Source organism: Lampris incognitus, chromosome 9, assembly GCF_029633865.1.
Source record: "Lampris incognitus isolate fLamInc1 chromosome 9, fLamInc1.hap2, whole genome shotgun sequence".
Classification (NCBI taxonomy): Eukaryota; Metazoa; Chordata; class Actinopteri; order Lampriformes; family Lampridae; genus Lampris; species Lampris incognitus.
This window is the reverse complement of record NC_079219.1, coordinates 26,727,740-26,752,422: the sequence shown is the minus strand read 5'-3', so window position 1 is coordinate 26,752,422 and position 24,683 is coordinate 26,727,740. Positions and strand designations below refer to the sequence as shown.

General features: G+C 41.9%; 1 protein-coding gene across 1 annotated transcript in view; it reads left to right on the top strand.

Moving 5' to 3' along the window:
- snrka (SNF related kinase a) overlaps positions 1-24,683 on the top strand; it is a 119,278-nt gene that overhangs the window by 70,093 nt on the left and 24,502 nt on the right. The window contains exon 3 of the mRNA XM_056286129.1: positions 1,042-1,183. Within this exon, the coding sequence (XP_056142104.1) occupies positions 1,042-1,183 (142 nt within the window). The remainder of the gene's footprint in view (positions 1-1,041; positions 1,184-24,683) is intronic.

The window sequence follows — 24,683 nt, the reverse complement described above, 5'->3', positions numbered from 1 at the left end:
TTTGTTAATCAAGGGGGTCATATTAGAATAAATAATAATATTTAGAAGCCCAAACACTAAAGAGAGGCCATTAAAGAGGCCATGTCATGCTCATTCCAGCTCTATATTTTTATTCTGGGGTTCCACTAACTTTGCATGATTCACAATTAAAAGAAAGTCCTTTTTTTATCATATACTGGTCCTTTATGCAGCTCCTCAGTTCATTCTCTGTCTGAAACAGGCCATTTTAACTTGTTTTAGCTGTATTAAGGCCCCCCTCCCTAAAAGCCTACTGCTTTCTTTTGATTGGCCAACTTCCAGAAGCCTGCCAAGGGGTAGCTCTCAGTCCTTCTGAGCACCGCCTCATCCTCTTGCCAGTGTTGAGGGCAGCCCAAACTAGCCGCCAGGCAGGGATTATAAAAATGTGTTACATAGTGACGTAGATAAGTAATGGAATACAATGCTGGCCTAGAAACAAGGTGTTTCAGGTAGTGTTTTGTGTCAGAGAGATTATAACCCCCTTTGGCATCGACTTTGGGCTTTGTAACTCTGCAGACGTTTTACATGCACCTCCAAGCTGTTTAACACACTAAAGAAAAAGGGAAAAAACCCAAAAAGCATAGTATGGCCTCTTTAAGTGAATGTTTCCGAGATGTCAGTGTAATTCTCCCATATTGACAACCATTTGACGACAGTGGTAGTCCTGCCCGTGGCACTGATTGGCTAATCGTTAGTCCCCCCCCCCCACGGCACTCATTGGATAAACGTTTTTTCAACTGAGAAACCGCTGTTTCATGTCATGATGCCAGACCACCAGAATCAGTCAGCTCAGTTGTGTGGGAGGATTCAAAGAACTTGATCCAGGCAAATTATGTTTTATCATCATGTGGTTTTATCAACTCATGGTTGTCTTCCTTGGTGAACAACATTTGAATCAGTTTCTCTCTCTCTCTCTCTCTCTCTCTCTCGCTCTCTCTCTCTCTCTCTCTCTCTCTCTCTCTCTCTCTCTCTCTCTCTCTCTCTCTCTCTCTCTCTCTCTCCCCCCTACCTTCTCTTGCTCAGATATATGGAGTCTAGGTGTAATCCTGTTCATGTTGGTGTGTGGCCAGCCACCCTTCCAGGAAGCCAACGACAGTGAGACCCTCACCATGATCATGGACTGTAAATACACCGTACCAACCCATGTGTCCAATGCCTGTAAAGAGTGAGTGTCTCATTGCAAACACATTGTTGTTACTTTTTCTTTAATTGTATTACTATTTTTTAAAGGTCCTAATTTGTGTCCAACCAGTTAGCTACCTTTGCACACCATATAGTCCATGGGCCAGACGATATTTCGGTACACTCAAGGTGGCAAAACTTACTTATAATTTTTGAAAGGATCCATGTCTGTAGATGATATTTTGGTATGATAACCATTCCTGAGTGGCAGCTGTATCACAGTTATCAGCTCATGAAGTTAACCACCCGCTAAACTAAATTGCATTTTAGACGCTGGTGCATATCCTGGTTTAGCCTCATGGTCAGGACATTTTTCAATGTTCTATAATATTGTCTTTGGTATCATTTTAAAGGGGACCTTCTTAGCTTTCATTCAAGCCCTGTTGTGGATATTTCTCACAAATATAGAGGTCACTTGAGCTCTTCAACCCGTCAATAACACACATCTTTCTGCAATTTTCGCCTAAACTATATACTTTCTTTTAGCCCTGTGGCATCTAGGAATATCAGGGACACAAAACACAAAAACTGGAATACTCACAGGACTGTAAAGATTCAGAAAATGTATAATATACCCATACTATTTCATTGTGTGAGGTGATTGTGAGCCTTAAATGAGAACTAGACCAAAGCCAGTTAGGTCACAAACTGGTCTCTATACATTTGTTTAAATACACAATCAAAATACATGATAAAAAGGAATACCATAGTGAGGTAATGAACTATTTTAATATTTTAAACAACATTGACTTTTACATATACTTAGTCAATGATACATGTAATCCCATATCATTAGTGGATATATGTAATGATAATGGGTAGGGTAATGGGTATATGTGAATATGGTTACATTATTGTTATCAAGCTCTGGGTAACCAAGTCCAGAATAACATCCTGTGCATCAATAGACTACTACCACAGTAATACCATCAGAATCATCACACTGTCATTCATCAAACTGCTCGTTTCTCTCATCATCTGACTCCCCAAGTTCAAAGTCCAGTTCTGGACCATCCTGCTGTTTTTGGTTACTGCAGGCCTGTAACCTGCACATGTCTGTGCATGGAAGTCCATTTGACAGGCACATGCAGCTTGGCATTTTGCATGAATGCACACACTTGCATGTTAGCATTTCCAAGACCACATCTGGTGCAGGTGGGGAGCGCATCCAGTAAATGGCCAGCTTGCCTTCATCGTCTGTCCATCCATACTCAGTAGGGCTTGGCACCACAGGGTTAGCCTGCAGACAGCACTTCCATATTGCTGCCTGATAGTTGGCTCGTTGAACATGCATAAAGAGACAGTCTCTACATGGTGGCAGCTGGCTGGACTCAACCTCTCCCCTTTTGGTGCAGAAGAGCTGGTAACGCAGTTTGTTCACCTCAGCAGTGCTGCTATTAGCAACATACATCCGACAGGTGAACTGCTCAATTTTCTGGAACAGCTCATCACTCACATTCCATGTCTGTCCCAGTTGACTAAAAGTCTCTTGGCAGGAAGTGTGCTTTCTCACTATCTTCAGGGCATTCAGCTTCCCTCGACCAGCGAATGCACTGACAGTGTCGCAGCCTGTGAAGGCATGTAAGCCAATTAGGCTGTCACAGATGCTGTCTCCAAGTGAACTTGCCAGTTTGGTGATGTCGACAAACCGTGTGCGGTTCTGAGTCCCACACTTCTGGTAGATGGGACAGGTGATGTCCTTCTGGAAGCCAAGACAAAGCACCATGACATCAGTGTCCTCAGCTGTGATGATAACTGACTTTGAGCCCGCATTTGCTGCATGCAATGCATGCAGGAGCAGACGGGTGTCAGCTTCTTCATGTGTGGAGTGCAGTTCTGCTGCTTCCTCACACCCATCTTCTGTCAACTTGTAGCAGGTTTCCTCACAGGTCATGTACAACACCTTGCCATGCAGCATAGCTCTGTATCGTGGGAGTTTCCACTCTTCCACCAGAAACTTGATGAGACTGGTCTTGTTGGAGGAACTGCACAGAAATTTTCTCCACTGCTGGACGTGGTGTCCCCCTGCAAGATTCTTGTACTGGAGAGTGATATCTCCACCCCGGTTCAGTCGTTCAGCATCTGTGATCGAAGTCTGGTGATAGACATCAAAAACAACATCAATCCTCCCACTCTGTGCTCCCTCATGGAGGACCTGGGTCAAGGCTGACTCTGCCACCTGTGCAAAGGTTTTGTTGTTGCCATTCATTTTTTGGACCAGGCTCATCCCATCAATGATGGAAGTAGATGGGATTGGGATGTCTTCTGCAGGAGATACATTCTTTTCAAGCTCTCTGGCAAGTGCAGCCTTGTTTGTTTTTCGTAAGGACCCATCAGCATTTGCCAGTGCCCATGGTAGTGGGCCCAATGGGTAGGCAAGGACATCCTTCAGATACACCTTCCTGCTTTCAGCCACCAGGATCATGTGACTGAAAAGGTTTCTATTTGCCTTCAGAACCACATCCTGTGCTTTCTTTCCATGAGCTTGTTTTGTGCTGACATTGGAGAATGTTTTCAGACTTTGCTTGGTCATCTTGTCGTGGAATTTCACAGGTGGTGGGTCTGCATCTAACCTTGTTTGCTGGAATGCTTGGTAGGCCTCTTCTCCTTTCTCAAGAGCTCTCAAGAGATCTATGGTCACATCAGGTGGAGCCATGTTGCCAGTGGAGAGGCTAACCAAATCAATCTCATCAGGGGACATAGGATTGAGCCAGTTATTCTCCATAAGGTCCATGAGAGACTGGACATCTGCTTCATCTCTCTTGATCCTTGGACGCTGTAGATCTGGATGAGACCATTTGCACCTGCCTTGACCTGTCAGGTCTCTCAGCTGTCTGAGGTACATGCTTCTATACTCAGCTGTGAGATAATATTTGGTCACAGCTCCTGGCTTCAAGCTGAATCCCTTTGTCCCTCCAGCTGTTTGGGTGTCTTTGTTCACCGTTTCTTCTATAGCTTGGTCAACAGGGATTCGGCCAAAGGTATTGGTGGAGCCCAGTTGGACTGAGAAGCCTCCTTCCATGAACTCTGTGTACACATCTGGGTGTGTGATGGGCAGCTCAGACATCTGGGCGTAGTAGTAGGGGAGGTAGCGTGCATAATTCATCCTGTCATAAGCAAAGCACCATGGGATCATTGCTCGAATGCTAGCCAAGTGTAGCATCCAGTCTCCCTCTTTGGATGCTCGGATGAGCCCCAACAAGATTTCAGCCATGTCCAAATAGGACATCCAGAAGTTCGAGAGGCTGCCGTTTCCACCTCTAAGGAACTCACGGTAAACTTCAAATAGATCCATGATGCGTGTACAAGAGCTGTTCTCGAGGACCTCCTTCAAAGCATGTTGTGAGACTTCTTTCCCAAGGCTGTCAATGGTCTTCAGTGTCTCATTCAGGTGAACCATGTCATTCCTGTGAGTTTCTTCCAACCAGGACAGGAAACCATTCAAGGTCAGTCGCATGAGAGCCTCATACAGGAGCTTGTGTAGTCGCACTGCCCTGTTGTACTTGCGGCCATCCATAACACCAGCAATTGAGCCTTCTGCAATCATGCCAGACTCAATGCAGAGGTCTTTGAGTCCAGCATCTTGGAAACGCTTACCTATTATTGCCAACAGTGTGCAGATGGTGTGGAATACCCCAAGCCTAACGATGATATCATGGAACTTGTCATGGTGTTTCCATGTGATCTCGACAGCCTTCGCATACAGGGCTTGGTCAAAGACACAGACAATCTTCCTCAGGCCTAAGCACTGCATGATGCTCAGTGACTGGTTAAGCACCTCGTTGACAGTAGACATTTGTGTCGCTGGAGCATTGATGGTAGGCAGATAGCCTATATTGTCGGGGATGACCGTCATCTCTCCTCGAGTCAGGATGTTGAAGCCTGTCCAGCTGCTGACTGACTGTTCTTCTTGTTGTGACATGCGTGCTAGGACCCAAAGAAGGTTTTTCTCTCTGGCAAGCTTAGTATTGGCTGCAGTATCGGCATCTGACTTTTTGCTTTGTGGTGGCCCTACCCGTTGTCCAGCATTGTAAGTTGGTAACATTGGTGGGGGTCCATCAATGCTTCTCCTCTTTGTTTTGGGAACAGTGGGCATGGGTTGGACAGGAAGTGGGTTGACTGGCTTTGCTTGCACAGCAATCCCATTGACTCTGTGAGATGTTCCCTCACCACTGACAGTTTCTTCAAGATGGTCGATATTGTCCCAGGCTAAAGTTGTGAATATGCCAGGATGGATGTTAGCTGGAAGGGCAATGCCACTCCCTGATGATGAGAGTTTCTGGAGACACAGGGCAGTGTTGATCTCTTCCATCTGTGAATAGGACACACTGTGACCAAGTCGGTTGAGTATGTTTATCAACTCTACATTTCCTGTCAACGATTTGACACTGAATGGCAGAACAATGTGCTTGGAAGGCTTGGTATTTCCACATGTCACTGCATATACTATGTCATGGCCAAATGACTGCAGAAGGCACTGCACTCTCTGGGATGCATGATCAGGATCATTTGAGCCTGTGAGTAGAGAGTACAGGAAGATAATGAGCGACTCTGGAATGGTAGGACATTCTGCTTCTGGTTTGACTTCAGGCGGCCAGGTTTGAGGAACATCTTGACTTTTAATGTCTGCTCTCAATTTGATGGCTGCTTTGGCTATAACATCTTGTGCACTGACACTTTTCAGGGTCTGCAGCTCCCTTTTGAGAGACTGATTTTCTTTGGCAAGTTCCCTCATGGACAAGTTATCGGGATAGAGGAGGAATTTTCCTTTCTCATCAGGGAATATCTGCAAGGCTCCAGCAAACTCACTCTCCAGGTTTCGCCTTGTGTGCTTCTTGGTTGATTCCTTGACTTGGGCAATGCCTTGGGAGTTCATTGAAGCTACCAGTCTAGAAGAGAGATCAGTCATTGTCATCACTTGAGGATTGCCAAAAAGCTCCATCCTGATGAAGAGGAACAGCTCATTGTATGCCTTATTCACAGCAGCTTCATACTGGGCTGCAGCATCATCATCTTCATTGCTGGCAACCTCTCCTTTGGAAACCTCTTCTTTGGTGTAAAGTCTATAGCATGACCTGTGGTAGTGCCCTTCAGCTGCTACAAGGTCTCTACTCACAATGGCAAGGATTCTGCTGTCCCTTTTCTTTGTGGCTGCACTCCTGATCTTTGCATCAGCTCGCAGTTCTCGACACTGCACCAGTACTTCTCTCGTATTCTGTCTCTTGGAATATTTGCTGTTTTTCTGACAAAATATGCACTCTGCATCATAAGTCCTAGATGTACTTGGAGCATGTCGAGCTACTCTCTTAGATTGTTTCTCTTCAGCAGAGACACAACTTTTCTTATCTTTTGCAAGGAGGCCATCAAGAATTTGCTTCATAGTGAAGATACTGCGACACTTTCTGTGGTAGTAGATTGCTGGAATCTGTCCCTCAGGAATGTCTTTTGCCAGTTTCAAAACTGGTGCATGATTTCGTATCTGAGCTGCCCTGAGCAGAGTTCTCCATGAGTCGACACTTTGTAGTGAAACCAGCTTATCTGTATCATCAGAACAGTGGATAATGCACTCCACCCGTGGGCGCTTTGGTATTGGGTAAAAACTTGCTTGTTCACCAGTGGCCATATTCAGTCAGTTTTCACCTGCCACATACAAACAAATACATGTAACTTAGGTGTATGAACACTACTAAAACAAAGTTTACTTTGCTTCACCAGCGTCATATTACCATTATTTATCTTACATAGCCACAAATAGATACATTACCTAGTTGCTATGCAACAGCTGTATTTTGTCCACATGAGGCCGCTAAAATCAACACAAGATGAAAGTTCCTCGGAGCCACTTTAACTAATCATATTAACATATACATTAAAAGAACATGCTAACATTATGGGAAATTAGCTTACAATCTTCTCCAGAGTGAGACAAGAAGATAGATACCAGTTTCCTCTATATGTGTTTAGTAGAAAGCTATCTGGCTGCACGTTAGCCTAGCTTAGCACAATCAATGGAAGTACACAGCACTGGTTATCCTTGGTTGTTGGCCAACTAAGAACTGTCCCAGAGTTTAAGCTAGGCTAATCAGTACCAGGGGTGTTGAAATGCTATATTTGTAAAAATCTGGGCGAATACACAATCGTGAGAGGCACAGAAACAGGTTTCCTGAAAGAAAAATGAAATAGCTGCTCATTTGGAAAGGTTATCATGTATTATTTTACTTCTGTTAGTGTACCAAATAAAATGGCACCAGTGAAGTTGTGTCACCTTGGGTGATATCGATATCTGGTCTGACCCATGGACTAACTGGCTTTGGTCTAGTTAGTTTCTTAGTAATAATGCCCTTCTAATTTAAGGTTCACAATCACCTCACACAATGAAATAGTATGGGTATATTATACATTTCCTGAATCTTTACAGTCCTGTGAGTATTCCAGTTTTTGTGTTTTGTGTCCCTGATATTCCTAGATGCCACAGGGCTAAAAGAAAGTATATAGTTTAGGCGAACATTGCAGAAAGATGTGTGTTATTGACGGGTTGAAGAGCTCAAGTGACCTCTATATTTGTGAGAAATATCCACAACAGGGCTTGAATGAAAGCTAAGAAGGTCCCCTTTAAAATGATACCAAAGACAATATTATAGAACATTGAAAAATGTCCTGACCATGAGGCTAAACCAGGATATTCACCAGCGTCTAAAATGCAATTTACTTTAGGGGGTGGTTAACTTCATGAGCTGATAACTGTGATACAGCTGCCACTCAGGAATGGTTATCATACCAAAATATCATCTACAGACATGGATCCTTTCAAAAATTATAAGTAAGTTTTGCCACCTTGAGTGTACCGAAATAGGAAATTTTGGGCTCTGGCCCATGGACTAATAGACCTAGGTCAAATATGCTGCACAGTAGCGATGGCTTTGCTGGGTCCGTTTTGTGTTTCTTTTCTTTTGTTTTATTTTCCTTTTTCCTCTCTTGTCCTCTCTTTTTCTCTCACTCACATGCTTGACACTCCCTCACTAATATGGTTGCATGTATGCTATCTGCATCTCTCCCATTTCCCCCACCCACCCACCACCACCATCTGAGTGCAAGCGCATTTGGCCACTGCTCTGAACCTGTGCATTGGAAACCAGCCAGCCCCGCTAAGCTTACATGGGCTGGAGCAATACACCACACTGTAACTGACAGACACCTGAGCTGAGATTAGTTCGGCAAGATTAGATTGTACTGTGCTGGCTCTACTGCTTCCCCAGCTGTAGAACTACTATTATATATAAGATAATACGATGCAAATGCTCTATGCAAGATATGCTTGCTGTTTCTAAAGAAGTGAAAATAATTTTAAGTGTAACAGAGAACTCTTTTGCTTTAACATATCATAAATTCATTCTGGTCACACAGTGTGATGGCTATGGAAGAGTAACACAATTGCCATTGACATCCGTTCCTAGAAGCCTTGTTTTAAATATGTATTTTGTCTGACACCGGGCACAAAACTTCCCGGGAAAAGTAGGGTTTTTTTTGTTTTTGTTTTTGTTTTTTTGTTTGTTTCTTTTTAACACATAAGTGTAGCAATTTTACTTTACCTCGTCTGTGAACATAGCTCCTCTTCTGCAATAGTCTTGAGCTATGGCGTGTAAATAAATGCACGTCTTGTTGCTATGTAATGAAGGAAAAAAGCCCTTCTGTTGTCTTAGTGACAGTTGACGTAAAAGATATTGCTGGAATCCAAAAAGTTACCCAGTGCTGCCTTAAATATTTTCATAATAAAAAGCTAGGAAGATTTTGCAATTGCAAACATGTTTGCCATTGAAAACAATTGTACAAAACTCTGTCCAGCCATGGCTCTTGATTGCCTTGTTCTGCACCCTCTACATAGGAAGGAATTCACACAGACAAGCGGGGTTGAATTCAACTGCAGACAATCTCACAAATAGCCTACAACTGTTCCACAATGAAATGAGCTTGTCTGTTTGAGCTTTTTAGCTCACTGACTCCATGTTGTTCAGCCAGTGGTTGGTGTGGTGACTGATGTAAGTCATACGGTTTTGTTCAATGTGGTTGTCATGCATCTAACAAATTTCAGCAAGGATTAAAAAGCATTCTATCATTCTTTCACTTTTGCATGCTTATCACATCTGCAGCTCTGATAATCGTGTTTCATGATGTACTCCTAAATTCAGAATGACTCTGGAATCACTTTTATCATTTAAACATACACATCCAAGTTTGATTCACAGACATAATGCAATTAATTTTGGCATGCCCAAAAAAGCTTTTTTTTTTTAAAGCAAAATGCCTTTTAGAACTTCAACTTGCAAAATTTGTTTTTATGAACGATTATACTAATGTGATTACTGCTGCCTATGTTTTTGGCTGGACTGGCCAGCAGGCCAGCCCTACAAATGTGAATGACTGACTGAGTGATCATGTTAGAGGGACTGACTGAGGGATCAGTTTGACTCGTTTGGGCCACTGGATCAGGTGACCAACGACGTCACTGAAGTTACGCAACTGCTCGGCCGAGTGACAACAAGCATGAGGGAGAGCGCACAGTTGAAGCACCCGAATAACAATCTGGCCCCTTTCTATGCAAATGAGCCTCATTGCAAAACACCAGTGCTAATAGCCACACGCAGTTAGAGTGAAGATTATTAGCATCCTCAGAGAGTTGGGGGTAACTGATGCCCAGACTTTCCAGTGATCCTGGCAAGAGTGATTGTAGCCAAGGGAAGGCATCATAATGCCAGGCATGCTTGTGAGCTGATATTTAGCCGGAGAATATTACTTTTTGATTTCACTAAGACCAAAATCATTCGCAGAGACAGGTTGCCAGGTCAAACAATTCTTTATGTACTTGCTGACGTCAAGGATGACATTGAACCTGCCTACTGTGTTCTTGGCGCAAAGCCACCATTTATACTTTGCCACACAGATGATTGCAATCACACGCAAAACAAGGGCAAATTGCACTCAGCTGCAAAACCTTATAGATAGATAGATTATTTTATGAGCCACACGACCAAGGCCGGTGGAATTTGTTTTTGGTACACTTTACACTCTGCAGCACGATACATACATGGACAACAACAGACACTCCACATATCACGAACAATACAGTTACACGATAACAGAAATAAACATTTCAGGCATAGCAGGTGAATGGTGGTTGAATTTGCACTTTAATATGATTAGCACAATATCTTTTGTGAATCAGACCTTGAGACGGGGCAGATAGCGGTTGCAAGTGATGCACAATTCATGGAGCTGTCAGTGGCCGCAATCCATTCTTTGTGAATTCGTCTGTCAATACAGAGTGAGTCTTAGTAAAACAAGAGACATCCACAGATAGAAAGAGAGTAAGGGGGAGTTAACAGATAATCAGGGTAGTTATAATTACAATCAAATTAAATTCTCTTTCAAATCAAACATCCCAAGATATGAGTGGAAAGTATTGTTCTTGCAACTGTATTTATAAACTTTTTTTTTACTCAAGCGTAGCTTAACCATGTCATGTGATATGCTACTTCACTACACTTTAACAACAAATATTACTAGAACCACTACAGAAGATTGCAGATGAACATTTAATATCCACGAATTCACATTATAGACACTACCACTGACTATCCCTGTAACAAATTGGCTACAATTACCAACATTGACCATACACGGTCCAGCTATATACTAGGTTTTGACCTAGTCTTGTTAAAACTTTGTCACCAGTTAGCCCTCCTACATCTAATGGATTAGGATGAATGACTGACGCTAATCTGCACCACTGTCTGACTGTGAAGGATTAAAGAATTCTGGATTGTGACTTCATTAGATTAAGTTGAAACCACATAAAGGCTGTGTTAATGCTGGCCCCAGTCAAACATTTACTGTCCTATATGGGCCAGGAGAGACAAAAGACGGAGGGGGCGGGATTCATGGATTACGTGTGTGCGTGTATGTGTATCACCCTCTCTCTCTCTCTCTCTCTCTCTCTCTCTCTCTCTCTCTCTCTCTCTCTCTCTCTCTCTCTCTCTCTCTCTCTCTCTCTCTCTCTCTCTCTCTCTATATATATATATATATTTTTTTTTTTTTTAACTTTGTTAAAAGAAACACTCAACAGTAGGGAAAGTACTCAACAAATAAGGAGCAAAATAATCCAGTGAGTCAAGTAAATTCTTGTACTAAATTAAAGGCTTGTATTGTCTCGTTAAGAATTTACTTGGCTCACTGGATTTTATTTTATTTTTTTCCTTCAGATAGTAACTATTAAAAAAAATCAAAGAAGCAAGCAGCCTTATTTTGATATTTGAACTGACACGAAAGGTTCTTGGAGTGGGTTCCATGTGCACCAGCAACAGTAGTGGAGCCACTGAACTCAATGTATTTTGAATACTTATTATTTATTTCCGGTGTTCATTATTTTTAGAATCAGGAAATAAACACTTATCTCCTCTCAGTGGGAGATCTCGCTAGATTGATGTGCTACGCGGGGGCAGCTGTGAGCTGTGTGATGGGTTTGAATCCATTAGAGAAAATGTATGTTTCATGGCGAGTCGCTGTGTCATATTTTTTGCCACGTCACTATTTGGTGAATTACGCACCAATATCACAGTTTCAGCTCTCAGCATCTGCTTCCCCTGATACCCTGGAGCTTGGTCACACAATTCCTCAGTGCTGCCAGTTAGAGAAAGATTGCTGAGTTCAACCCTGGCTAAAGTGACAATTTACAAATGCAAAGAGTACAGAAGTGTCACTGCTACATCAGGTGTTTGGGAACAAGGTGAGAGAAATGCAAAGTGGGATGACTGAACAAAAAAATTAAGAATTGATAAAAGCTGTTTAGAAGTGTCATATTTTGCACTTTGCTACTGTGTGTTTTAAGAAAGGCTTAGGTTATGATGTTGGATGTCTGGTGGTATTCTTAGGAGAATGGGGAATTTAAGATTAGCATAACACTGACCAGCACTACGCAAAGATCCTTAGTCACAAGTAAAACTGACCAGCAAGCCTTACATAAAAAGATGCTAAGCATACTGGAAAAAATCATTTTAAGTATTAAGAATTAAAAAAAAAATCCCACGGGGAACCATCAGGTCCTGGGGATTTTCCTGATTGCAAAGAAGAGATAGCTGCAGCAATTTCCTCTTGTGATATAGGCTCCTCTAATCTTGATTTGTTGCCGGGAGAAAGTGTAGGGATGTTTAAACAATTTAAGAAATTTTCAACCAAAGTGTCATCATTTGGGAATTCAGAGGTGTAAAGTTGGGAATAGTAATTCCCGAATGTCTTATTTATCTTTGAGTGATCCGAGGTGATGTTGCCATCAGCCATTTGAATTTTTGTAATGAGCTGTTTTGCTTTAAGTCCTCTCAGCTGTTTGGCTAATAGATTACCAGATTTGTCACCATGGATATAAAATAAACTCTTGCTCTTCAAAAGTTGACATTCAATTGGATGTGTCGAAAGAAGGTCAAACTTAGTTTGGAGTTCCACTCGCTTTTTATAAAGTTCTGGGTTTTTAACTTGAGTATATTGCTGATCTATTTCTTTAATTTGATTGGCTAGTTCTAATCGTTCTTTATGGGCTCTGTTTTTCATATTCACAGTAAAAGAAATTATTTGCCCCCTTAGGTAAGCCTTCAGAGCACCCCAAACAATCAGGTTGGAGGTTTCAGGTAAGGTATTTGTATGAAAAATTAAGATTATCTGCTCCTCCATAAATTTCATGAAATCTAGGGTCGAACTGACTCGCCAGTGTCTTTTTATTTCAGGAAGACCAGGAAGAGTCATAGATAGTACAACAGGGACGTGGTCTGATATGACTATGCTTTGATACTCACAGGAGCAGGCCAATGGGATCCGTTGGTTATCAATAAGAAATGATCAATTCTAGAGAAGGTATGGTGAACATGTGAGAAGGTGTACCCTCTCTTGTTTGGATGGAGAAATTGCCACACACCAGAGACACTGTAGATGAATAAAAAGGATTGAATAAATGAAGCAGACTTACTCATTATACCATGGTTGGTGGACAACCAGTCCAGCACAAGATTCAACCAACAGCTGAAATCCCAAACCAAGTATGAGAGAGTATGAACTCAGATCCAGTAAAGAAGAAAAATAATGTTCAAAAAACTCTACATCGTCTGTGTTGGGGGCATACACATTGGCCAACACTACCATTGTATTGTATAATTTCCCTGAGACAATGATATAATGACCATTTGTGTCTTACACTACATTGTGATGCACAAATGGACTATTTTGTTTAATAAGAATTGAGACCCCCCCCCAGCTTTGGCCTGGAAAGTGGAGTGAAAGTGCTGCCCTGCCCACTGTGACATGAGGTGAGAGTTATCAGAGCCACGAATGTGTGTTTCCTGTAAAGAGGCAATTGCTGTTTTAAATTGTTTAATGTGTATAAACACTTTCCTTCTTTCCTTCTTGAGCTGGAATGTCAAGGGTGATTTAAACTCTTGACGTTCCACCTCAAGAAATTTAGAACACTATCCATTTTCCTTAGCTGAGAGCATAGGTTGGAAAGCACAAATGATATTAACACTCCAGGTATCTGTCTTAGAATGAGGATGTAAAGCAGATAATAGGACAGCGATAAACTGTACATGACCGGGGCTATAGGCTCCTAAAACAACATCGGCATTGAAAGATCCACCCCACCCTCCCATCCCACAACAACAAAAACACAGAGAACCCTAAACCCCATTGCCAGCCTCTCCCCAAACAAGAGGCTGCACCCACCCTCAACCACTCTCCCATCGAAATCTCAAGCTGGTCTCTCCCCAGTTGAGAGACTGAATCCCACCTCCAAAAATACTTGCACCGCAAATTGAACAGATTATAAACCATAAGGAGAGAGCAAACACCTTCTTCCTAATCTTACTAGAAAAAAAAGACTTCCTACTGAAGAAAAAAAATCACTCTAAAAAATAACCCGTCTCTCCCTGCTCTAGCCTGCTAGAATTGAAAAGGTATGAGATAATGTTCTAATCCCTCCAACCGGAATAGGAAAAGGGAAACAAATATGTATAATATAATAATATTGTGATAATTTTAATAAAAATGTTTTACTTCAAAAACAAAACTAAAAAAAATAACTGGATCTAAACAGGAATTATATGCAAAGATGACAACAAAGTAGGATGAATTTGAAATTAATATGGTGTGACATAATTAAAAACATACATTTATGATACAAGAATGAACTGAAAGGCTACATAAATGAAAGTATGATAAGTAAATAACCAACGAAAAAGAGAAGTGAACTGTCTGACCTAGATGAAATTAGAAGAGGGGACAAGGCATGTATAAGTGGTACTGACTCACCAACCGCCGAACATCAGGGTGTGCAGCAGTGAAATAGTACAAATCAAACGCTCCCCTCCAAAAACGCCTTGGCATCTTTTGGGTTTGTAAAAGACTTCTGGACGCTGTTAAGCTTTAAAGAGAGCACTGCAGGAAAGTTCATCTGGAAACGAATGCCTTCCTTGATACTAGCCCTCATAATGGAGATTCCCTTTACGTCTGGCTACAGACAGTATCATGGCGACGTCTCTGGAGGGATGGATCTTGATGATAACAGGGCGGGGGGCGACCATCCGCGGGGGCCCCGGGTCCTCTGTGCGTGATCAATTGTGATGCTTGTGACTGGCAACTCCAGCACTTTGGGGATAAACTCTTCAGAGAATTTAAGGGGCTCACTTCCCTCAACTGACTCCTTGAAGTTTGAAACACTAAGTTTTAAGTGAGTGCTCAAAAGCCTCAACTAGTCCAGATGCCCCCAGGTCCAAAAAAAAATTGATCCAAAGTCTGGACCCACAAGACAGGGTGCCAGGCAAATATATATACTATATACATACACACACACACACACACACACACACACACACACACACACACACACACACACACACACACACACACATATATATGTATGTATGTATGTGCGCCAAAATATAGTGATGTCATATGCTACATTGTTAAAGGGCTGCCTCACAATCCCTTTTGTTTCCCCGCTGTACTTTCTGCCTTTGTTTTCACTGCCTTCCATAGTCCACACAATGTATTCTTTACATACACAATATGTGCAATGTTCAATATACTGCAATTATATTACCATAAATACTTAAATGTCCAGTCTGTTATTTTTTTCACCTTTTTATTCAAATGAATTGGGCTGGGATTACTCAAATATCACTTGTTGAGAACTTGCCGAGTTGTCCTGACATTGTGCATCCGGTGTAGGTAGGGGAGGCTGGGTTTGGACAGGCAGGGAGTGAAAAAGTCTGATATTTTTCATTTGCACATTTTGTTTTCTTGCCAGCTGGCTAACGTTGCTAACTATGTAGTTAGCTACATCCAGGGTTCAAATTACACAGTGGCTTCCGGGGGAAGCCCTATTTTCCAGTGCAGTACTACACATATCACATACACATGCATACATGGATGTATGCGGCTTAATTGCAGGGCTACTGCGAAAAATATTCTACTGTTACTACATACAGTTAATACTGTCAGTAACATTTCACTTCATACAGAGAAAATATAGCCTTGCATGTAACACAAAGAGACAGAAAAACAATTCATCACTTGAGCAACAACAAAACACAACACGCAAATGCCTGCTGCATGGTAAAACATCCTGGAGGCAGTGTCGCTATGATAATACATCATAGTACAGTACCCATCACACTTGTTTAACACCTTGCAAAAATATAATTGAAACACCACAGGCCTAAATGAAATTACAATCAATACCACACCCACATACCACACATTGCCTGTCCTACATCATGCAAGTCAATCTGATAACAAGCACGAAACCATCCAGATCCACAGTGCACCCGCCAAGGGTGTTGTCGACAAAATCGAAGGAAAGGCAGACAGACAGACTCCTTCCATTTTTAGTTAGATCATTGTGTTGCAGTTAGGGAACACAATCACATAACAGTCATAACAAAAACACTAACAGTAAATAGGAATAGGACCATCCCTCACAAATGCACATCTCAAGTGAGTATTTCCCTGATTCTTACCTTAAATCAGAAGCGACCACAGGGGCCTGGGGTCTTGTTCTGACATTTAATTCTGACTACTCATCCATAGACCGTTCAAAAATACCGGGGAAAAAATCACTGTTTAATAAGCACAACATTGGCATATTTTTACTATTATACATTTAGAGGAACCTTTATGTACAGAAAAATAAAAATCTATAACCTGTGACACAATAATGGACATGTTTCAGAGCTCACTTAAATGGAATGTTAAATATTTAATGTATGTTGTATCATTTGTTTGCAGAAGGGCTCTGAAAAATCCCCAAGAAATTGTCATTATTTTTGGTATATTATAGATTAAATGATTAATTGAAAAAATAATAAATGGATTAATTGATAATGAAAACAATTTTTAGTTGCAACCTTACAACAATTACAAAAATTTCTCACAGGAGGCTTTCAGGGGAGCTCATGTCCATTTCAGGGGAGTTGAGCTCCCCTTAGCGCCTCTGTAATTGAACCCGGGCTACATCTGACTTCTAAATACAAACTCATCGAGCTAAATTAAACACCATTCATAAAGTTAACACCGATAAACGTAAAATTAAACTATCGTCAGAGTTCAATACATGTATGACACATGAAAACTTGACCTTCTTTTTTTTTTGCTTGTGGGTACTGGTGGCCACTGGCAACTGTCAGAAGAAAATCGTCACAAAATTCAAGAGTTAGTAGCACTGACAATTACTTTAGTTGCCATCTGGAGCCCTGCAAAAGTTGAGAACAGCTTCACCATAAATCTTCGTACTTGTTGTAGGGATAGGTAAGAGAAATGAGTCTGCAACCCACAGAGCTCTAACGGTAACATAATTTGGTAGCATTTCATTGATATAAACAAAAGCAAGTCAATTGAAGGATTCAAAAATGATCAGAACACCTTAAAATCTACACTGAAACTGACCAATGCAAGGACTTTAAATTGGAATAATTTGGTCAGTTAAAGGTGCGCGATTGAGTTGCCTTGCAGCAACATTCTGTGTAAATTGTTGTAAGGCGGCAATTAAAAATTATTATCATTATCAATTAATATATTGATTATTTTTTCAATTAATCATTTCCTCTATAATATACCAAAAATAATGACAATTTATTTGGGATTTTCAGAGCCCCTCTGCAAACAAATGATACAACATACATTGAATATTTAACATTCCACTCAAGTGTCCATAAAACAGTAGGACCTTTTGGAATGGAAAGCCCTTCCACCACTTGGATTTGCAGGGAAGCTCTCATAGACTTAATGGCTCTACCTGCAGGCCTTTGTCATGTTGCTTTGCTCTCTTGGCACTAGGCTTGTGCAATTGGACAAATATATTGGCAATTATTATTTTTTTTGCGTGATTTTTGTCCTTTTATTTTGCTAACTTAATGGTCTGCCTCCTCAAGAATTCAAATCAATAAATAATTAACCTGTAAAGTGCAATTCAAAGCATGTGCGAATACTAACTAGCAGTTTGAGTTGGGCTATATGCACGTTCTTGTTGCACTGATATCCGATGAGTCTTCCACAAAACAGGGCAGTGACTAAATGACAATTAAGCTATCTTTTTTAGTTGCTGTCTGAATGATGTGTGATGAAAAGCAACATCAATTCATACATCATATTTGAGAACTAGGCCAAAAACTGTATGTGCAGTTGTGCATCCTGGTCATTTTATAGCATAGTTATATTATCCCCTCCTGTTTGTTCATTGGGAGGCTGCAAGCAGAGGTGTCCCTTTTTTTTTTAAAATCATGTCGGACAGCTGTTCAGCCTGTCTTTACAGCTTATTGCTTAGCAAAGATCTCAAGGTGATTTATTTCGTTTAATTGAAGAAGAGTAGCTGTAATATTTCAGTAAAATTATCCCATTAATGCTCATGCAAATTGGTAGTGTTAGAACCTTTTGCCGGCACTATTCGTTTGCAAAGATGGCCAATTACTTAATTTAGGTCCTTCGGCTTGCGGGTTGTGTCTGGTTTAAAACCAAAATAATCACAAATAGGGAATTTTATTTTATTTTTCGCAGCAAGCGCTTCTATGATTGCATTCACTGAAAATGGCTGACACGTGCGGTGGGGGGGGGTATATCGGCAATTGCTGATTGTTCGTCTGAAAATGGCTGGTAGGATAATTTGGACATAGCGCCCAACCCTACTGATCAGTCGTAGCTTTGCTGAGGCAGTGATGGCTAGCTCTGCAAGGATATATTGCCTCTGGTCTGGAGGTTGAATTGACAAACCTTAAATAACATAGAAACAACATCTACCACAATTTGTTCCTCCTAATTTGTAAATATTATGGTGATGGCTGTTGGGACACCTGGGTTGGCATCAGTGAGAGCAGAGCAGTGCCCCGCTAAATCGAGCTGACTGCTGGTTCATGGGTGGGTAGCTACAAGTTAGCTGAGTTGCACTGTCGTGTTAATTGGCTCATTGGGCAGTGCTTGACCTTTTCCTGTATCATAGCCTGGCCTTTGGCTGTGAAGGAAAGGAGAGAGCAAAGAGTCACAGGCAGAGCAACTGACATACACTGCCCAGTGACTCTACCCCAGGAATGTGGATAGGGGGCACAAAGACATAGGAAGGGCAAAGAGAGGAGATGCAGAGCTAGATAATAGCATCAGGAGAAAAAGTGTGGAATAGAGGCAGAGAATTCATGTTTTTGTTTACCTCGGAGTGCATGTTTTTGAATTGTATTCCATTCCCTTTTGAATTCTGACCTGCACCTTAGGGAAACATTCATGCAGGCCTACTAACCTGTAGGCCTGCATGTCTTTGATGACATTTGTTCAATGGTTTTGGTTCCAAACCGACTCAACATTTGACAATCACTTGAAAATCAGTTACTTTCATTCCCTGGCCCAGTGTATTGAAGCCAGTGTGGTTTTGATCTTCGTTGCTGTCTCAGAAGCCCCATACCACGCCTCCACCCCCTCAGTGGGCCCTGCAGTCCTCCCTCCAGATAAGAATTTCCTCTTGGGACAGCAACCTATTCTCCAACTGCTCTGTTTGCCAAGTCAGTGGATTAACACAATCTTGTCATTACAATATTTTCTCTCTCTCTTGCTGTCCATCACTCCAACTATTTCTCTTCCTTTCCCTTGTGTCTGTGTTTGCATACATGCATCTGTTTTTTTCTCCCTCTTTGTCATTCTGCTGTCTTATTCCCCATCCACTTAACCAAAATGCGTTTACATGCCTCAATTAATTATTCACCTGCTTATTATTGCATTCCCCCCCCATTCCTCCTCCTTAGCTTTGATTTTTAGTTTTAAGGATCATACTGTCCCCTTTCCTTTACATTTGTGTCCCGCTTACTGTGTGACGTACAGATGGTGATTATGCAGTCCATATTTTTGAGCCAAAGGAACATTGTGTTCCTCTGGTTTCCTGTCATTACTGTACAACTGCATGAAGCATGTCCTCACCCACCTTCTCTCCCTCTCCATCTTTCTCACTCACTAACTCCCTCTCTCTCTCACGCACCACACTCACAGGGTGTCCTTTGATATCTCTTTTTATGTTCCATGCACACATCATTTATAATCAGATGCATTTGGCACTAGAATTTGGTAAATGCATTGCTTGTTCTCTGCTTTGTCCCTGCCATGTCTTCATACAGGATGTGCAGTATACTTCAGTTGGCGAAAGGCCAATCAGAAGCCAGCCGTTTAAGTGCCGCAGACTTTTCATTGGTGGAACTTTCGAGCACTAAAAATATTTTTTTTTCTTTTGATCTCAATTTTCCTCTCCCACAGATCCTTTCACACATTCACACCACACACACACACACACACACACACACACACACACACACACACACACAAACAAGCAGAGCATAGGTGTCTGAGAGTGGGTACCAGCTGTAGTAGTGCAAGCATGTGTTTTCTGTCATGGGAGAAGATGTAAGAGCAGCAGCATGCCATGTCTAACTATAAATACTGTATATACACCACAGCCTCTTCCTGTCTTTGTCCCCCGGAGAAAACCAAGCAAAGAAGGTGAGAAAAGAAGGGATGTTGCAGGGATTTAGCAAACAGAGGGCCATTTATATAGAGGGGCTGTGATTGTATGAGATGGACACACTAAAGACCTTAATAGATAACAGAAGGCCTGTTCTATGGAAGTGGTATCCTTTACATGTTTGGAGATTATGTATATCGCTGTGCTTCTCCTGAAATAATGCACCCCAATATACATGGTATATGGTGTATGTGTGATAGATGTGGTGATACATATATATATATATATATATATGCGTGTCTGTTGGGCTGTATTAGCACAAGTGTATCGTAATATTAGATGTGTGTTACAAGTTGTGAAATAGGTTGGCAGTGTGGAGCTAGACAAGTTGGTTCTGCTGCCCCTGTCTCCTTACTGCCCCTGCTGGGACTGCGGCTGCTGGTACATAGGGAACCTTTCTGGCTTCGACTAATCCTCAACATGACTGACTGACAAGCTAAACCTGCTCCACTCACTATACCACTGTATAGGGGCTCAAGAGGACCTCATGTCATATCTCATCTCATCTCATCTCATCTCATCTCTCTCTCTCTCTCTCTCTCTCTCTCTCTCTCTCTCTCTCTCTCTCTCTCTCTCTAGCTATCTATCTACCCCCCCACACACACACACTCTCTGAGTGGATGGGGGCATGACTGAGCGAGTGGAGCATGTGAGCATTTGTTGTGATCTCTATGGAGTGAGTGACTTTCAAACTTTTTTATATCTTTATCTTTAGTTGTAAATATTGTAAATGGTGTATTATAGGGGTTGCTTGTTTGTTGTGTATATATGGAGTTTTTAGGGAGTTTGTGTGTGTTTGTAGTCAGCCAGCATTTGCTGGTTGGCGTGCTAAACACTGGTATGGATCTGAGCAAACTGACAAGGAAGCAAAGCATTAAGATCATGCTGGCTTTCTCTTGTTCAGTGGAGGACTACACTCTGGCCGTGGGGCAGGTTGTGGGTTACAACAGCATTAAGTCCACTGCTCGGATGAGCAATACGGAGGTCATCTTTGTAAGCAGCGTTGAAAAAGTGAACGCGGTGATGGAAAATGGGATTTTGGTGACCCATACATTTGTATCTTTTCTGCCCCCCCTTGCCACACTGGCGAAAAAAATGACTTTGTCCAATGTTCTCCCGTGTTGACATGGAATGCAGAGGTGTAAAAACCAGGTCCAGAAAATAAATGTCCAAGCCGTGTATTTGCTCCAACCATGTTACTAAACCAGCTGATTTCAATAAGTAGTTTTCCCTAACTAGTTGAGGAGTGGCATTTACTTGAATCTGCTGGTGTAGTGCATGAGTGGAGCAAATACATGGTTTGGACTTTTACTTTCTGGACCTGGTTTTTACACCTCTACATGGAAGTTATCTCGACATTTATAAATAGTCTCTCAAGTCTGTTCAGGCTGTAAGACTCCTCAGTTTAAACATGTGGTGTCACACAAAAGGCAGCTACACATGATCCTAAGCAACATGAGTGAAGAGCTGAACTTAACCTTCAAACTGAGAGTAGATGACTTTGATTGTATAATTGTTGTTACATCCGGTACGTCAGGACAGAATGGTTCTAACAAGGCACTTGCTGGAAGAGGGGAAACTGATCAACAGAACCAGAATGAGATGGGGACAATGAGACAAGACAGCCAGGAAAGTGGAGGAGAAAGGCAAAGTACAGCAAGACAGTTAGGTGGGTGAGGAAGGACAGGAGGCGACAGGTGAAGTACGACAAGACAGTCAGGTGAGTGAGGGAGGACAAAAGGAGCAGGGTGAGGAAGGCGGTAATAACTCTCTTACCAAAGAAAAAGAATCTACAAGAGATCAAAAACTGGTGTCCTGTGTCTCTTCTCTGTACGGATTATAAAGTCCTATCTATCCAAAGTGCTGGTGAAAAGACTGAGAAAGATGATGGACTCAGTAATTCACTGAGATCAGGCATACTATGTCCCTGGTAGGTCCATTCTAGACATTGTGTTCTTAATTCGAGATATCTTGGAAATCGCTAATTCTTTGGGCTTTGAAACTGGTCTCATTTCTCTAGACCAGGAAAAAGCTTTTGACCAGGTTGAGCACCTTTACCCCTGGAAGACTTTGGAGAATTTTGGTCTCAGCCCATGTCTTATAGTTACGACCAAGGTTTGTACCAGGACATTAAGAGTGTACTGAAAATTAATGGAGGGCTAAGGGCCCCTTTCAAAGTACGTAGGGGAGTGAGATAGGGCTGTTCACTATCAGGGATGTTGTATTCATTGTCTATTGAACCCATGTTATGTAAAGTAAGGGTGTAGCATTGAAGGTCTGTTTTTAATGGATTGGAAATGGATGGAAAATGTCTTCTGTTAACAAGACATATACTTTAACAGTTTATGCCGATTATCATTGTTTTTTCAAAAACCCGGAAGAGATTAAAAAAAACTACGGAATTGTTAAATATTTTGGAACCATATCAACTGCAAAGGTCATTTGGAAAAAGAGTGGAGCACTGGCAGTGGGGAGTTGGAGGGGGTCTACCCAGTCTACCAGTGGGGTTGACATAGAAGAAGGATGGTTTCAAATATCTTGGCATGTACTCATGCAATGAGACCATAATCCAGGAGAACTGAGAGGGCATGGTAGAGAGAGTAGAAGGAAGGTTAAATAAATAGAAATGGCTGAATCCACAAATGTCTTTAGAGGCAGGGTACCTAGTCATTAACAGCATGATAACTTCTGCTCTGTGGCATAGGTTGGCCTGCATGGAGCCACCTAAAGGCCTAATACAAAAAATACAAGCCATTTTACTGGATTATTTCTGGGACAAATTACATTAGATGCCCTGGAGTGTGTTATTCTTACCAAAAGAGGAGGGGGGCAAGGTCTAGTGCACATAGAAAACAGAATAGCTACATTCAGATTAGAGTTTGTACAGATATATCGTACAGGTCTAAAAGATGTTATTTGGAGAGATTTGAGAAGCTGCATCTTGAGAAGGACAGCTGATCTGGGTTTAGACACTGCATTGTTTTTAATGGATTTTAGTTTTTTTAAACTATGTGAATTACCTCCTTTTTATCAAGCACTTTTTTAAGACACGGAATTTATTGAACTGGAATTGACTTGAGCCTACAAGCGCTTTGCACTGACTATTGGAAGAGCCTCTCATTCATGGAGCCAGAATGGATATTCAAGACAACACAACACCACGTCTCACCATTCTATGCGCATGCTATGTGCCATTGGAGTGGTCACTCTGAGGAGAATAGTGGATGAAGCTGGTCCTAGACTGACCAGCACCCAGGCTGTAGCTTCTCCTCTTGGGCAGAGATCTATTCGACAGACCAGGAACATTTTAAGTATGTGGATTGAGAGACTGATGGAGGGGATCTTGATGCTGCAGGAGTACAGTGGTGAAGTGGACACTCCTGATGAAAATGAGCCTTTTCCAGAGCTGTTTTTTTTTTCTAAATCTGGATGGATCCTCAGGACCCTTATTAAATGTGATTGACTAAATATATGGACTTGTACACAGTTAAAGGGAAAACTGTATATAATTGTTGTGTGAAAGCACTGAACAAATGTAAACTGGGTGGAAGAGTAATTACAAGTCCAACTGGGGAGAAAAGGGGGCTGCTCTCTCTCTCTCTCTCTCTCTCTCTCTCTCTCTCTCTCTCTCTCTCTCTCTCTCTCTCTCTCTCTCTCTCTCTCTCTCTCTCTCTTTCTCTTTCTCTTGAGTGCTCACTCTTGGGAACTGGAAAAAGCAGGAAAACTAATGTATTTGAACTGAGAAAAGCTGAAACGTATTTGGCATATTACTGGGTCTTCAGGCTCCTCTAAAGAGGTATATGTGGGTTGGCTAAATGGATCAGTCGGCTACTGGGCTTGGCTGGTCTTAATATTTCTGGGCTATTGGCAGCCCAGTAGCAGTTAGACCAGTTACTTAAAATTATACACCATATGACCCAAAATATATGGAGTTGCATCACACTTGGCGGCGCACTAAAATGCTAGAAATCTTATGATAAGCAGACCTAGCTTTAGTAAAGCTTGTGGACCCATTTTGGATTTAAACTTGTAGTTTGAAGAATGTTGTGATAGAGGATGTCTCACACATGTAGATATAGTTTTGACAGACCATGTTTAGCCAGCCAGACAAGACTATCAGATCTTGCAAAGATCTTCTCCAAGGGTGAATTTTATTTTTCCATAATGGATGGATGGATGGATGGATGGATATTGGATCCTCATCAGGAGAGTTTTGGGGTATCACTACATACTGAGCAACGGATTTGGTGAACATTGATGTTACCACCGTACGGAGGCAGGGAATACATGTGTGTGTGTGGGGGGGGGTGGGGGGTCGGCCCTGTGATGGCCTGGTGGCCTGTCCAGGGTGTCTCCCTGCCTGCCACCCAATGACTGCTGGGATAGGCTCCAGCATCCCCTC